At 40.2% G+C, this 17,205-nt stretch overlaps 1 protein-coding gene across 7 annotated transcripts in view; it reads left to right on the plus strand.

Moving 5' to 3' along the window:
- PCYT1A (phosphate cytidylyltransferase 1, choline, alpha) overlaps positions 1-17,205 on the plus strand; it is a 61,137-nt gene that overhangs the window by 17,386 nt on the left and 26,546 nt on the right. For 3 of the 7 annotated variants that reach the window (XM_036242801.1, XM_036242800.1, XM_036242799.1), the window contains one exon: positions 6,413-6,532. In XM_036242801.1, coding sequence (XP_036098694.1) covers positions 6,416-6,532 — 117 coding nt within the window. In that variant the 5' untranslated portion in view covers positions 6,413-6,415. Of the gene's footprint in view, positions 1-4,983; positions 5,097-6,412; positions 6,533-17,205 lie in introns of those variants that run through there. The other 4 variants (XM_036242803.1, XM_036242802.1, XM_036242797.1 and 1 more) reach the window with 3 other exon arrangements.

The following is a 17,205-nucleotide window of genomic DNA, read 5'->3' on the forward strand; positions in this document are numbered from 1 at the left end:
AACAAAAAACAGACTTCCGGTCAAGATGGCTGCATAGGTAAACGCAGTATCACATCTTCCCACAACCACATCAAAGTTACAACTAAACTACAGAACAACCATTATTCAAAACCGCCAGAAATTGCACTGAATGGAAGTCCTACAACTACGGAATTAAAGCAGCAGCCACATCCAGACTGGTAGGAGGGGCGGAGGCAGATGGGCTGGTCCCACACCCACGTGTGGCGGATAAAAATCAGGAGGACACCTCGACTGGGAAGGTCCTCCCTGAGGACTGAGGGGTCTCCGTCCCACACCAGGCGCCCCGCTCAGGGTTCCAGTGCCAGGAGGAGAAGTCCCCATAACTTCTGGCTGGAAAAACCAGCAGGAACTGAGGCTCAGGGAGGCTGAGGCAGCTGGAGCCCCAGGCAGCTCCTCTTAAAGGGCCCACGCACAGACGTTATCGGACTCGTTCCCTCTAAGCTTGGAGGGGAGGCAGCTCGAGTGGTGCCAAAGACATACAGGGAAGAACTGAGCTGTTTGGCACTGGAGCAAGGGCTGGAGAGGAGGCTTTCTCCAGGACAAACGTGCTGTCAGAGGCCTTTGTTCTTTTGGTGAGCCCTTCCCTCGGGCGGCAGACAGACGCCATACCTGGGACTCCAGCTACCTGGCTCACATTGGTTGCCCCGCCCTGGTGGTTCCCCGAGTTCCTGCCCCACCCAACTTTCAGGCCCACCCAAGCTGTTGCCAGTTGCTTAACCATAGGATTGGCCTGTCTTGGATCCTGCTTCAGGTTTTCCTAAATTCTTTCAAACAAGCAGCATCTAGTCTCAGATAGCCCCATACCTCTCCTTAAGTTATACACCGAAACAAACACAGAGAGGCAGCCAAAATGAGGAGACAAAGAAACAGGTCCCAAATGAAAGAACAGAACAAAACGCCAGGAAACAACTAAGTGAAATGGAGATAAGCAACCTAACAGATGCTGAGTTCAAAATACTGCTTATAAGGATGCTCAATGAACTTAGTGAGAACCTCAGTGAACTTAGTGAGGGTCTCAAGAGCATAAAAAAGGACCAGGCAGAAATGAAGGAGGCACAGTCAGAAATGAAGGTGGCACGAACTGAAAAAAGAATAATTTACACAGATTCAATAGTAGAGTGGGGAAAGCCAAGAAGCAAACCGTAGATTTAGAATATAAGGAAGCAAAAAACACCCAATCAGAACAGCAAAAAGAAAAAAGAATAAAAAAAAATGAGGATAGTGTAAGGAGCCTCTGGGACAACTTCAAGCGGGCCAACATTCGCATCTTGGGGGTGCCAGAAGGAGAAGAGAGAGAACAAGAAATCGAAAACCTGTTTGAAACAATAATAGCAGAAAACTTCCCTCACTTGGTGAAGAAAACAGATATACAAGTCCAGGAAGCACAGCGAGTCCCAATCAAGATGAACCCCAAGAGGCCCACACCAAGACACATCATTATCAAGTTGCAAAAGGTTCAAGACAAAAAGAATTTTTTTTTTTTATCCTCACCCGAGGATATTTTTCCATTTTTTGTACAGATAGAGTGAGAGGGAGAGAGAGGAAGGGAGAGAGAGAGAGAAACATCGATGTGAAAGGGACACATCGAGTGGCTGCCACCCGCACGACCAACCAGGGCCGGGGACAAACTGCAACCGAAGTACATGCCCTTAGCGGGAACCGAACCCGGGTCTCTCCGGACCGCAGGCCGATGCTCTAACCGCTGAGCCAAACTGGCCAGGGTGACAAAAAGAATCTTAAAAGCAGCAAGAGAAAAGCAGTTAGTTACCTACAAGGGACTTCCCATAAGACTGTCAGCTGATTTCTCAAAAGAAACTTTGCAGGCCAGAAGGGAGTGGCAAGTAATATTCAGAGTGATGAAAAGCAAGAACCTACAACCAAGATTACTCTATCCTGCAAAGCTGTCATTTAGAGTCGACGGCCATATAAAGAGTTTCCCAGACAAGAAAAAGTTAAAGGAGTTCATCACCACCAAACCGTTTTTATATGAAATGATGAAGGGTCTTTTTGATGAGAAAGATAAAATATGAACAAACAAAATGGCAATGAATACATATCTATCGGCAATGGAATCTCCAAACAAAATGAACAGGCAGAACAGAAACATTCTCATAGATACAGAGAACATTTTGTTGGTTGCCAGGTGGGAGGGGGGTGGGGGGAATGGGTGAAAAAGGTAAAGGGATTAAGAAGAACAAATTGGTTTCTAGACTGACAAACCTCAAAGAGAAGGGGATTAGGGGGTGGGAAGAAATAAACCAAAGAACTTATATGCATAACCAATGGACACAGACAACGGTGTGGGTAAAGGCGGGAGGGGGTGGGTGTGGGGAGAAGGGGGTCAATGGGGGGAAAATGAGGAACATGTGTAATACATTCAACAATAAAGATTTAAAAAAAAAACATAAGGGACCCATGTTGTAGAGAGAATGTTCTTGATAGAAAGAATCAACAATAATGGTGAGACAGCTTCTTCTTGAAGTCTTAGATTTCTGGAAGATAGCAAAATATAGTAGTAAGGACTTTGCAATTAGACAAGCCTGAATTTAAACCATGGCTTTTCTACTTAGTAGCTGTGTGATCTCTTAGATAGGTTGCTTAACTTCCCTAATCCTTAGTTTTCTCATTTGTAAATTGGGGCTAATAACCACTGTATATATGTGTATTAATTGCCTAGCACAGTGCCTGGCACATAGTATGTATTAAAAAAAAGATAGCCATTATTATGACAGTTGCAGTTAACCTCCTTGCAACATATTTAGATTACTAGACATACTTCTTGGAATTTTATGTATCATGTATTCTGATTTAAAGAGGAAGGAGAGCCCTGGCTGGTTTGGCTAGCGGTCAGAGCATCAGCCTGTGGTCCAGAGAGACCCAGGTTCGGTTCTCCCTAAGGGCACATACCTCGTACCTCGGTTGCAGTTTTGTCCCCGGCCCTGGTTGGGTTGTGCGGGTGGCAGCCACTCGATGTGTCCCTTTCATGTTGATGTCTCTCTCTCTCTCCCTCTTCCTCTCTGTCCCTCCCATTCTATCTGAAAATAATATAAATAAATAAATAAATAAATAAATAAATAAATAAATAAATAAATAAAAATAAAGAGGAAGGAGAGGGAATTGGTTTCTTTTTTAAAAAACTTTTTTTTCTTTGTTGATTTTCGAAAGGAAGGGAGAGAGAGATAGAAACATTGATGATGGAGAACATCGACTAGCCGCCTCTTGCATACCTTGCACTGGAGATTTGGCCCACAACCTGGGCATGTGCTCTGACTGGGAATCAAACTGGCAACCTCTTGGTGCATGGCTCGATGCTAAACCACTGAGCCACATCGGCCAGACAGTTTCTAGAGACCTCAAAAGACAATCTTATATGAGGGTTTATATGTGTAGAAATTGTTATAAAGCATTTAAAAATTTTAATTTTGAATAAAAGTAAAGCCTATAGAAAAGTTGTAAGAATATTAAAATAAACTCCTTTATGCCTTATCTAGGTTCACACATTGATAACATTTGCCATATTTGCTTTGCCTTTTTATATATAATATACACACTTTCCTTTGTGTGTGTGTGTGTGTGCTGAGGGTATGTTGCAGAGATCAGGACCCCTTTATCCCTAGATACTTCAGCATTCATCTAAAAACAAGGACATCTTTTACATAACATATTGTAAAATTAAATCTGGGAAATTTAACACCGATGCCTATTATTATCAGATACACAGTCCATATTCAAATTTTATTGATTGTCCTAATAATTATTCTTTATAACAATTTCTCCCCCAATCTAGAATTCTACATTACATTTAGTTATTTCTTTGGTCTCTTTTAACCTGGAACAGTCCCTCAGCCTTTTATTGTTTTTCATGATTGACATTTTTTTGAAAAAACACAGGCTTGTTTTGTAGACTGTCCTTTATTTATTTATTTATTTATTTATTTATTTATTTAATTTTTTTTTTCTTCACCTGAGGACATTTTTCTATTTTTTGTTCAGGTAGAGTGGGAGGGAGAGAGAGGAACAGAGAGAGAGAGAAACATCGACGTGACGATCAAGTGGCTGCCACCTACACGACCAACCAGGGCCAGGGACAAACTGTAACCAGGATACGTGCCCTTAGCGGGAACCGAACCCCGGTCTCTCTGGACCACAGGCCAACGCTCCAACCGCTGAACCAAACCGGCCAGGGCTAGACTGTCCTTTATTTAGATGTGTCTGCTTGGTCCTCATAAAGCCATATAGGTTATGCATTTTGGGCAGGTAGTGCATCCTCAGTGCCTCACATGAGGCATTCTGGTGATGCTAATTAACTTAGCTAAGAGATTTTTTCACTATAAAGGTAACTTTCTCACCCATCTGGTGTGGCTCAGTGGTTGAGCATAGACCCATGCACCAAGAGGTTACTAGTTAGATTCCCGGTCAAGGCACATGCCCAGGTTGTGGGCCCAATCCCCAGTGTGGGGGTATGCAGGAGGTGTCCAGTCGATATTCTCTCTCATCGATGTTTCTATCTCTTCCTCTCCCTTTCTCTCTCTAAAACCAATAAAGAAAAAAAATTAAAAGAAAAAAAGTAACTTTCTCTTTGTGAGTAACAAGTAATCAATGAGGAGATACTTTGAAACTGTGTAAATATCCTGTTCCTCAACAAAGTTTCCTCCAATGCTTTTAGAATCCTAAAGAGCTTTTTTACATCTTAAACATATGGCTTCTTCACCTTGATTGACTTCTTGAGAAAACAGTTTTTACTTTAAAAATTATGTAAAAGTACCTTGTACACAGTAAATACTTAATATTATTGACTGCTTGACATTGAACTGCCTGTTACTAGATTGCTGATTGCATTTCTCCAATGGATTTTGTCCACTTAACCCTGAGAAGAATTTAGCAGATACTTACAGAGAAGTTCTGTCACATGCAAGTTAGAAATGGTTACTAAATAGATTAATTACACATTCTTAGCAGGCCTCTCAGACCAGTGAGATGGGAGTAGTAATACTGACCTGGATATTTTGAAAGAATGATTAATAACAATAATGAAGAAAAGCTCTGATTATCATCACTGGAAAAACTTGTTAAATGTAGAGTATCCTTCCATTTTAATTTGCATGTATGATGAAGGGAGGTTTCTGGGTGGTGTTCGTCTTTCACTTTAGACTCATTTTTAAAATAAATTTTTTTTTTTTTATGTCAGCCTAATACTTAAGTATTAGGGTGTCACCTTCAGTCTCTAAGAATTAGGTCAGGTTTCTTATAGATCTTGTCACAATGCCACTTGGTATTTAGTTGGAGGAAAGAAAGAAGGCACAATTGCTATTATTCAGATGAACATCTTATTCAGGAGGGCTTATTGGAGTCAGTGATGCAAAGTAGAATGTCCTCATTCTGTCTGGCTTGTTATGTTTTCTACCTCTGCTCTGAGAGTCTTTCTTTCATCTTTCACTATACCATATCTTGGGCAGAGATGGCAGCTGATCATTAAAATTACTCTATTCCCAATTTCTGGCTGATGCCTAAAATTTCAATACCAATAAATTAATTTGTTTGTGTAAATTATGTTACCCAAGAAAAATGCAGATATCCTTGCTGGGAATCGGAGAGGTAACACAAGCCAACATCTAAACATTCAGAACTTTTATATGATAGCTAGTTGCTAGAAGCTCTCTGCAAAATGAGACAGTGATAAGTTTTTTCTTGGAGGAAAGAGAAACCTGGGTGGGGTTTTAATAGCTGGGGACTCTGAACAAGTATAAGATGTTTGAGACTCTGAAAGTGGAAGGGAATATTAGTATTGAAGAAAGAAGAACATTTAAAAGATGCAGGACATTTACACCACAATTTCCGTAGATCCCTGGTGGAATGGTGTCAGAAATCTACAGAGCATGAATCCATGCTTTGTTAAACCAAGAATTGGTGATAGCCATTCCTTTTAAAAAAAAAAAAAAGGCTCTTTTCCCCATCTGCACCAAAGACATACCTTTTACATTTCCTTGCATTGATCATACCTCCAGGTGACCCAGGGATGATACAAGGGGTTGTACTAAAGCTGTGTAACTGACTTTCTTAGCCAACTTATTTCAATCTTTTGAGTGCAGTCAGGATATGAAATTAGTAGTTAATATGCAGGCTTGATTGGTTAAGGGGAATAATTTTCAAAGTCAGGTGATTAATTATGGTCATTGTTCCACAGAGAGGCATTTCAGGGTTTCTACTGGAGACTGTGTTTGTGAAGCTTTGTTTTTGCCAGATGCAATTGGCTCTTCTTTGTGAAATGTGTGCTATGGAATTGATCTTTTGCTGAGTATATCTGTGTTAACATCTCTGAAATACTGGTGACAGACTTTTTTCTCCCCCAATGAGAAAAAATTCTTTTTCACTTTCTATGACCGGTTAAAAGAAGATGGATGCACAGAGTTCAGCCAAAGTCAACACGAGAAAGAGGAGGAAAGAGGCACCTGGACCCAATGGGGCAACAGAGGAAGATGGGATTCCTTCCAAAATGCCACGCTGTGCAGTTGTAAGTAAGGAAGAGATTTCTGTGTTGTACATTTAACCTGGCAGGGGGAAGGTAGACAACGGATATAACATTACAAGTCTTCTTAAATAATGGAGAGAATGAATAGTAAGTGTGGATAGCAAGTATTTTCAGAGTTGTTGGAAATCTTACGCTTTCTTACTAGATTATAACTCACAGCTCAGTTGTAAGAGCTTTACACTGGAATTGGAATATTTGGAGATTGTGTTTCATATTAGGCTAAAGATAAAATTCAAACTAATGAAATAGAGAAATTAGGGCTCCAGGCAGTATCTGATCTTGGTATCATTTCATGGTGTTTAGTTTTCTGTGTCTTACTGTCTTTTCTCCCATATCATTTAACCACTCTATTAGTACTTATATCTCAGATGAAAACTTTTTTCTATTACTGCTTACCTTATCATCTCTGGGACATTATCTTTGTGTTTGTAACTATTGTGAAGCCTTCAGTCAAATACCACGTTTCAAATTGCTTATCCTATCTCAAGTTTGTACCCTTCCTAAAACTTCCCCTCAAAAATCATGTCAAAGAACACGCAATTGAAGTTATTATTGATATACAGTATTATTATGAAATCCATATTTCAAAATCCCAATGACAGAATTTAATATTTCTGTATTTTCTTTGCCTATATTGACCATTAGTCAGTGATCAAACTGTAGTTTCCATTGGTTAGTTCTGGAGCTTCATAGCCCAAAGGGAAAATCATTTCTACTCTGACACAGTTAACAATTGTTCCAAACTAATACTTTATCTTGAGCAATAAAAGCAACAACTTTACAGATAGGAGGCATATGTTCTAGGCCTGGTATTGATTATATTTGTGGGGCAAATGTATTAGTTTTCTATTGCTGCTATAAAAAGTTACCACAAGTTCAGTGGGTTAAAACAGTACAGATATATTATCTATAGTTCTGGAGGTCAGAAGACTGAAATGGGTCTCAGAGAGCTAAAATCAGTGTTGGCAGGGCTGGAGGTTCTAGGGGAGAATCTGTTTTCTTACCTTTTCCAGCTTCTAGAAGCTGCTCACATTGCTCTGCTCATGGTGCCAGCCAGCAGTCACATCACCTTGATCATTAGTTTTGTCATCACATCTCCTGATTCTGACTCTCCTGCCTCCCTTATTCACTTATAAAGACCCTTGTGATTACATTAGACATACTTGGATAATCCAAGATAATCTCCCTGTCTCAAAATCCTTTAATCATATCTTCAAAGTTCCTTTTGCCATGTAAAGAATAGTCATAGGTTCTGGAGAATAAGATGTAGATATCTTTAGAGGGCAATTATTCTGCATACCGCAGCAAGTAAACTCAGAAAAGGACTCAGCAGTCAAAAAACAGGACACTGTTAGTTTCTGAATGTTTCTTAGTTTAGACTAAGGAAATGGTGGTGGGCACCAATTCAGCAATGGCATTTGGAGTAGGGACAAGTTACAGGTAGGTGGTACTCTCAGCCAATTACCATAGCCGGGAATAGAGCAAAGAAGGCCTGTCTTAGTGGAATGAGCTCTGAGAAGATAAATTTCTTGGTCCTTAGAATCTGAGGAATCTCAGTGCTTTAAATTACTTTGCTTCATATATTCATGTCAAATCAGTTGAGTTACTTTTGTTACCTATTCCACATTATTCTCTGGCACACACTGGCTATTTAGCATGGGCTAATGTTTAAAGATTCACTCACCCAACTGGCTGGACTGATCCTAAAGAGGGATATATGTTAGATATACTTGTCATCTCCATTTGTATACCTGTACTTTCTGTGAATCCCTTTCAACTCTGTAGCAAAAGCAAACAAGACATTTTTCCTTTTTAAGAACAGATTATTGAGATTATATAATCTACCAATTTAAACTGTACAATTCAGTTTTTTTAAAATATATTCACAGAGTTGTGCAACTATCACCACAACCAATTTTAGAATACTTTTATTACTCCAAAAAGAAGCCCCATACCTGTTAACAATCACTTCTTATTTTCTTGTAATCTCTCCAGCCTCTGGAAACCACTAATTCACTTTCAGTCACTATAGATTTGCCTATTCTGGACATTATATACAAATAGCATCATATAACATGTGGTCTTTTGTGGTTGGCTTCTTTCACTGAGCATGTTTTCAAGATTCACTAATGTTATAGCATGTGTCAGTACTTCATTTCTCTTTATTGACAAATGTATGCCATTGTATATCACATACCACATTTTATATATCTAGTCATTAACTATCATTTGGGGTGAGTAAACAAGATTTTGTCACACACTTATAATGTGTCAGTGTGGCAGTAGGTACTAGGAGTGTAAAGGCAAGTGAGATCTTCCCTTTGAGAGATGTGAACGTAATGTAGAGCTCCATGGCTCAGAGCTCACTGGCTTTAGAAAAGTGCTTTCCTTGCAGGTGGGGAAAGGAATGGGAAGAATCACTATGTGTTAGGTAGCTGGTTTGATGGGTCAGGGTGAAATAGATGGAAGAGAAAGAAGAGTTGAGGAAAAATTAAGGGATAACTTTATGGCTAGAATATAAATATAAAGAATTTACTGATATGGATGCTTCTAAAGGTATAGTTAAAAAATATTTATAAAGAATAAGACATTTAATATATCTTAATACTTATCATATGTGTGAATGAGTCACAAAGTACTTAAACTCTGGGGAAAATTAGCCAGTTTTGCTTATGGAGATAGATCTTATAATCTCATTTCAGTCAACATATATTGAGAACCTCTTTGTGCCAGTTGCTAGAATTAGGGATACAAAGATGAAAAGATGACCTTTCCCTTAAGAAGTTCACAGACAAATAGGGGAAAGAGACATAATTAAGATACCGTGTGAAAAGGCCAAATAAAAGATTAGAGGAACATGGCTTTCTAGAGGAGTGACATTAATTTTGACTGAGGGGTGAGAACAGGGGTTTTTGGGAGAAAGCTTCTTTGAGGAGATTATTTCTAAACTGAACTTTCAAAGATGAACAGGAACTCAAGAAATGGACAAGACTTTCCCAGCCTGTCATCTCCAAGATTGCACTTGTGAGGCCTCTCTTTAGCCTCTGAGATGCACCACTTCACCTTCTACCTGCTAACCACCCTCTGGGACAATGCCTCCCCCAGAGCCAAGGATATCAGGAAAATCCTGGACAGCATAGGGAATGCAGTGAATAATATTTTAATAACTATGTATGTTGCCTGGTGGGTACTAGAAATATAGGGCAGAATACTTTGTAAAGTATATGATTATCTAACCACTGTGATGTACACCTGAAATTAATGCAAAATAATATTGAATGTAAAGTATAATTGAAAAAGAAAATTAAAATATAGTAGTAATGTTGATAGATAATGTATTTATTGTCATTTTATTATTCATATTTTTTATTTTTTTGTCCTCACCCGAGGACATTTTTGCATTTATGTTCAGATAGAGCGAGAGGGAGGAAGAAAGAGAAACATTAATGTGAGAGAGACACATCGAGTGGTTGCCACCCACACGACCCCAACCAAAGCCGGGACAAACTGCAACCGAGGTATGTACCCTTAGCGGGAACCAAACCCGGGACTCTCTAGTCCGCGGGCCGATGCTCTAACTGCTGAGCCAAACTGGCCAGGGCATATTTCTTTTTATTTTTTCTTCTTCCTAAAGAAGATTGTTGAGCATTTTTTATAATATTGGTTTAACTTTTTCTTATCTGGGAAGGATTTTTTTTTTTTGTCCTATGGTTCTAAATGATAGCTTTCTGGGTAGATAAACTTGGTGGCAGGTCCTTGCCTTTCTTCACTTTCAATATTTTGTGCCAGTCCCTTCTGGTCAGCAAAGTTTCTGTTGAGAAATCAGCTGACAGTCTTATGGGAACTCCTTTGTAATGAACTGTCTTTCTCTTGCTGCTTTTGAGATTCTTTCTTTGTCTTCAACCTTTGGCATTTTATTTATTTATTTAAAAAAATTTTTTTCTTTATTGATTTTAGAGAGAGAGAAGGGGATAGGAAGAGAGAGATAGAAACATCGATGAGAAAGAACATCAATTGGCTACCTCCTGTGTGCCCCCCCACTGGGGATTTGGCTCACAACCTTGGCATGTGCCCTAACTGGGAATTGAACTGGTGACCTCTTGGTGCATGGGTTGACACTCAAGCACTGAGCCACACTGGCCAGGCTAACCTTTGGCATTTTAATTACGATGTGTCTTTTTTTCTTTTTTTAATTCTCACCCAAGGACATTTTTCCATTTTTTGTTCAGATAAGAGTGGGAGGGAGAGAGAGGAAGAGAAAGAGAGAGAGAGAGAAACATCGATGTGAAAGGGACACATCGAGTGGCTGCCACCCGCACAACCAACCAGGGCCGGGGACAAACTGCAACTGAGGTACGTGCCCTTAGCGGGAATCAAACCTACGTCTCTCTGGACCACAGGCCAACGCTCTAACCGCTGAGCCAAACCGGCCAGGGCATGATGTTTCTTGATGTGGGCCTCTTTGGGTTCATCTTGTTTGGGACTTTCTACCCTTCCTGGACTTGTTTTTTTTTTCTTTACCAGGTTAGGAAAGTTTTCAGTCATTATTTCTTTAAATAGGTTTTCAATCCCTTGCTCTCCCTCGCTCTTCTCCTTCTGGTATCCCTATGATGTGGATGTTGTTACACTTGATATTGTCCCAGAGGTTCTTTAAATTACCCTCGTTTTTTAAAAAATTCTTTCTTCTTTTTGCTGCTCTGGTAGGGTGTTTTCTGTTACCTTGTCTTCCAAATTGCTGATTTGATCCTCTGCTTCTTCTAACCTACTGTTGATTCCTTCTAGTGTATTCTTTTATTTTATTTTTTAATCCTCACCCGAGGACATTTTTTCATTTTTGTTTAGATAGAGTGGAAGGGGGGGAGAGGAAGAGAGAGAGAAACATCGACATGAAAGGGACACATCAAGTGGTTGCCTCCTGCACGACCACAATCAGGACCGGGGACAAATCACAACTGAGGTATGTGCCCTTGACCACAATTGAACCCATGACTCATTGGTCCGCAGGCTGACGCTCTAACTGCTGAGCCAAACCATCCAGGGCCCTTCTAGTGTATTCTTTATTTCTGACTGGTTCTTTTTACAATTTCTGTGTCCTTGTTTATGCTATTGAAGTTCTCACTAAGCTTCTTATAACCGTCGAGCATCCTTATAACCATTGTTTTGAACTCAGTATTTGGTCGATTGCTTGCCTCTATTTCATGTATTTCTTTTGTTTGTTTTTTTTAATCCTCACCTGAGGACATTTTTTCATTGATATAATTTAAAGATAGAGTGGAAGGGAGGGAGGGAGAGAGAGAGGAAAAAAAACACTGATGTGAGAGAGACCACATACATGGCTGCCTCCCACACAACCACAACTGGGGCTGGGGATCAAACCTGTGACCCTTTGGGTGTCACCAGACCCAGTGTACTCAGTGACCAGCTTCAGACCATGCTGGAACACCATCCAGTCACCTTGACCAAGAATCAAATCTATGACCCTTTCATCTGCAGGCTGACACTCTAACCGCTGAGCCAAACTGGCCAGGGCTCATGTGTTTCTTTTCCTGGGAATTTCTTTTGTTCTTTCTTTGGGACATGTTTTTTTTTTCTCCCTATTTTGGTGCCTTCTGTGTTTGTTTTTATGTATTAAGTAGATCTGCAATGTCTCCCAGTCTTTCTATGGTGGTCTTATGTAGTCAGTGTTTTGTAAGGCCCAGTAGCACAGCCTCCCTGGTCACCAGAGCCAGGCACTTCATTTGCACCCCCCTATGTGGGCTGTGTTCACCCTCCTGTTGTAATTGAGCCTTGATTGCTGTTGGCATGTCAGTGGGAGGGATTGACCACCCACCAAGGCCATTTGGCTACGAGGACCAGCTGTGACTATAGCTATAGCTGAGGAGCTGTGGTGTAGGGGCTGACCTCACAGAGCAGAACTTGCTTCAGCGGGGCTCTGTTGCCTGCCAAGTCCACCCCTTGAGTGTGTCACTCATGTGGAGGTGATTAGATGGTATTCCAGCATGGTATGAAGCTGGTCACTGAGTGCCCCTGGTCTGAGGACACCCAGGAGGTGCAGGCTGAGGTCAGTCACTGCATGTGCCCTGCCTGGGGCCACCTGCATGAGCTACAAAGCTATCTGCAGATGGCTGAAATTTGTGCTGGGGTTAGAGGTGCCTGGGAGAGGCCAAGCTGTGAACCAATTATGGCTGCTGCTAGTGTGGGGCCTGGGGCTCCTTAGCAACAGGTATGTGGCATATGATGCTTATTTGCAGTTTGTGAACATTTGAGAGAATTTAGGAAAGTATTCAGCATGATCCAAGACAAGCTGTTTTTATGGAAAAGCCACAGGAAGCAGCTTGGGTGAGCCTGCAAGTTGGGTAGGGAGGGGTCTCAGGGGATCACCAGGGCAGGGTGAACAGTGATAGGTTGATGGAAACTCAGATATGACACTGGCCTGCACCTGCGGGTTGTGGGATGGGAGCTCAGCAAAAGAACAGTGGCCTCTGCCAGCACTTTTGTCTGGGGGAAAGCAGCCCCTCTATCCCTTGCCCAAAGCCAGACAATTCAGTTCCTCCCCACCTTTCGAACTGCCGCCCTAGTGTTGGAGCTCAGATCAAGTGAGTCCAAGTATGTCCATGCATAGGACCTTTAAGAGGAATGCCTAGGACTCCAGCAGCCTTTTGTTTGACTTAGCCACAATCTCCCCTTGTTTTCACAGCTAGAAATTGTGGAGATTTCTTTTCCCAGTACTGGTGCGCTGAGCTGGGATCCTGGTGTGGGGCTGGAACTCCTTGCTCTTCAGGCAGGACCTCTGCAGCTGAGATATCCCTCATGAAATTTAAATGCCACATGTGTGTGTGGGACCAGCCCACTTTACATCTCCTTTCCTCCTACCAGTCTTGATGTGGCTTCTTTTTTTATATCTGTAGTTATAGGACTTCTGTTCAGCTAGATTTCAGGCAGTTCTGAATGATGTACTGTAGTTTAGTTGTATTTTTGATGTGGTCAAGGGAGGATGCCAGTACTGCATTTACCTATTCTGCCATCTTAATCAGAATTCCCTACATCCAAAGATTCTTAATTTTTTTTTTCATCCTCACCCAAGGACATTTTTGCATTTATCTTTAGATAGAGCAGGAGGGAGAGAGGGAGGAAGAGAGAGAGAGAGAACCATTGATGTGAGAGAGACACCTCGCCAGCTGCCACCTGCACGACCCCAACTGGGGCCGGGGACAAACTGCAACTGAGGTACGTGCCCTTAGTGGGGAACTGAACCCAGATCTCTCTGGTCCACAGACCGATGCTCTAACTGCTTAGCCAAACCAGCCAGGGCAGATTCTTAAATATTTTTCAGCAAAAATTTTCAGAATGCCACAGAGAAAATTTATCTTTTACACAAGCATTCTTCACAAATGGTAACAGGTCCTCCTGAGATCCAAAGTATTTTAGTAATGTTGGGGGAAAGGGTATAGAGTCAAGAGGATTACTAGGTGGTATGAGAAAAAACAAACAAACAAAAAAACAGAGCCAATTCTACCCCTTGAAGATCTGTTTTTTTAAAAAACAGGTTAAAAAAAAGAAAAGAAAAGCAATAATACTCCCTGACTCCTAATTGCCATTTCAGTGAATGTAAATATTGAACTCGTCTAACTGCTATTTGGATGTCTCATAGACCTTCTAAGTTGAACTTGTAATAAATTAAAATCATTGTCTTCCTCCTAAACCAAGCTCTTCCTCTGTATTTGAGTGAGAAGTACTCCAGAATCTTCGTAAGACTGAAATCTAGGAGTCATTTTTAACACTTCTTATCCTCTGCATCCTGGTAATTTCTAAAAAGTATCTATTTTATCTCTTAAAAACTTAAAATTTCTATCATCCTCTCTGTACTGTCTTAGTTTAAGCCCTCATCATCTCTAACTAGGATCATTATAATGATTTTACAGCTAGTCCTCAGTCTAGGTTTCTTGTCTATTATTGTTGCAACTCATTCTTTCCAAAGTAATCAGGATAATTTTCTAACTGCTAATGTGATCACATTACTTGTAGGATAAAATTCAACCTCCTTAGCACAGCACACAGAATCCTGCATGATCAGGCCCTTGCTTACCTTATCTATTGCAAATTCTTATTCTGAACTTTAAACTCCAGGAATAATACTTTCGATTTGCTAAATATAGTATTATTTCGTGGTTCTCAACTTGCACTCTATCTCCTGTCCATTTCTTTCTTTCTTTCTTTTTTTTCCTAATGTAAAATGGGTTTTATTTGCAGTTTAGCAGGACTCTAATCAAGCGAAATCCCATGTTGTCATCTGACTCCTCTGACTCTTTCTTCTCATTTTTCTCCTCTGCCATAGTTGGGGCAGAACCAGCAGCAGAAATTGCAGACCCTGGGGCGGTGACGATGACATCTTCTATGTTTTTTCCATTCAGCTCACTGATGACCTTGTTGAACTGGTTATCATCCACTTCAATGCTATTGGTTTTCTTTGCTGTGCAAAAACTTTTTAGTTTGATGTAGTCCCATTTTTTTGTTTATTTATTTTGTTCCCTTCCCAGCGAGATATATCAGAAAAAGTATTGCTAAGAGAAATGTCAGAGATGTTACTGCCTATGTTTTCTTCTAGGAGTTTTATGGTTTTGAGTCTTACATTTGAGTCTTTAATTCATTTTGAGTTTATTCTTGCATAAGGTGTAAGAAGGTGGTCTAGTTTCTTTTCTTTTTTTTTAATTTTTACATGTATCTGTTCAATTTTCCCAGCACCATTTATTTAAAACTGTCTTTATACCATCTTTACTCCATTATATCTTCCTGCCTCCTTTGTCAAATACTAATTGACCACAAAAGCATGGCTTTATTTCTGGGCTCTTTAATTGATCTGTATGTCTGTTCTTATGCCATTACTCTGTTATTTTTATTACTGTGACCTTGTAGTATAGTTTGATATCAGGCAGTATGATACCTACAACTTTGTTCTTCTTTTTCAAGATTACTGTGGCTATTTGGGATCTTTTGTGGTTTCATGTAAAATTTTGGATTATTTGTTTAAGTTTTATGAAAAATGCCATTGGTATTTTGATAGAAATTGCATTGGATTTATCGATTGCTTTGGGTAGTATGGACATTTTAATTATGTTGATTCTTCCTATTTATGAGCATGGTATATGCTTCCATTTATTTGTACCTTTTTCAGTTTCTTTCTTTAGTATCTTACAATTTTCCAAGTACACGCCTTTTACCTCCTTGGTTGAATTTATTCCTAGGTATTTTTTTTTTATCCTCACCTGAGGACATTTTTCCGTTTTTTGTTCAGGTAGAGTGGGAGGGAGAAAGAGGAACAGAGAGAGAGAGAGAAACATCGACGTGAAAGGGACACATCGAGTGGCTGCTACCCGCACTATCAACCAGGGCCAGGGACAAACTGCAACTGAGGTACGCGCCCTTAGCAGGAACTGAACCCGGGTCTCTCTGGACCACAGGCGATGCTCTAACCACTGAGCTAAACCGGCCAGGGCCTAAGTATTTTTTTTTTTTTAATGCAATTGTAAATGGGACTGTTTTCCTACTGTCCCTTTTTGATAGTTTATAATTGGTGTATAAAAATGAAACCTACTTCTGCATATTTATTTTGTATCCTGCCACTTTACTGAATGCATTTATTAGTTCTAGTAGTCTTGGGGGATAATCTTTAGGGTTCTCTATGTACACTGTCATCTACGAATAATGACAGTGTTTTCTTTTCCAAATTGTATGCCTTTTATTTCTTCTTATCTGATTGCTGTGGCTAGGACTTCTTGTACCATGTTGAATAAGAGTAATGAAGGTGGATGTTCCTATCTGGTTCTTGAACTTAAAGGAAACACTTTTAGTTTTTCCCTGATTATTATGGTGTTAGTCGTGGGTTTGTCATATATGGCCTTTATTATGTTGAGGTATGTTCCCTCTATTCCCACTTTGTTGAGAGTTTTTATCATAAATGGGTGCTGAATTTTGTAAAAAATTTTTGTATTTATTTATATGATCACATGACTTTTATTCTTTATTTTGTTTATGTGGTGTACCACGTTAATTTATTTGTGGTAATTATACCAACCTTGCATTATAGGAATAAATCTCACTTGATCACCATGTATAATCTTTTAATGTATTACTGAATTTGGTTTGCTAAAATTTTGTTGAGGATTATACATCTATGTTCATAAGGGATATTGCCTATAATTTTTTTTCTTTGTCGTGTCTCCATCTGGCTGGTTTGGCTCAGCAGTTAGAGTGTTGGCCCACGGACCAATGAGTCGCAGGTTCGATTTTTGCCAAGGGCACATACCTTGGTTGTGGTTCATCCCCAGCCCTGGTCAGGGTCGTGCGGGAGGGTCAATGTTTCTCTTTCTCTCTCTCGATCTCTCTCGCTTCGTCGCTCTTGCTCTCTCCACTCCCGTTCACTCTTTCCCTCCCTCCTTCACTCCCTCCCAGGCTATCTGAAAATGAATAGAAAAATATCCTCCAGTGAGGATTAAGAAAAAAAAGATAATGCTGACCTCATAAAATGATCTTGGGAGTCTTTCCTACTCTTGAATTTTTTGGAATAGTTTGAGAAGGATAGGTGTTATTTGAATGTTTGATAAAGTTCACCTGTGAAGTCACCTGGTCCAGGACTTTTTGTTGGAAGTTTTTTATTA

This window comes from Molossus molossus, unplaced genomic scaffold, assembly GCF_014108415.1.
Source record: "Molossus molossus isolate mMolMol1 unplaced genomic scaffold, mMolMol1.p scaffold_m16_p_5, whole genome shotgun sequence".
Classification (NCBI taxonomy): Eukaryota; Metazoa; Chordata; class Mammalia; order Chiroptera; family Molossidae; genus Molossus; species Molossus molossus.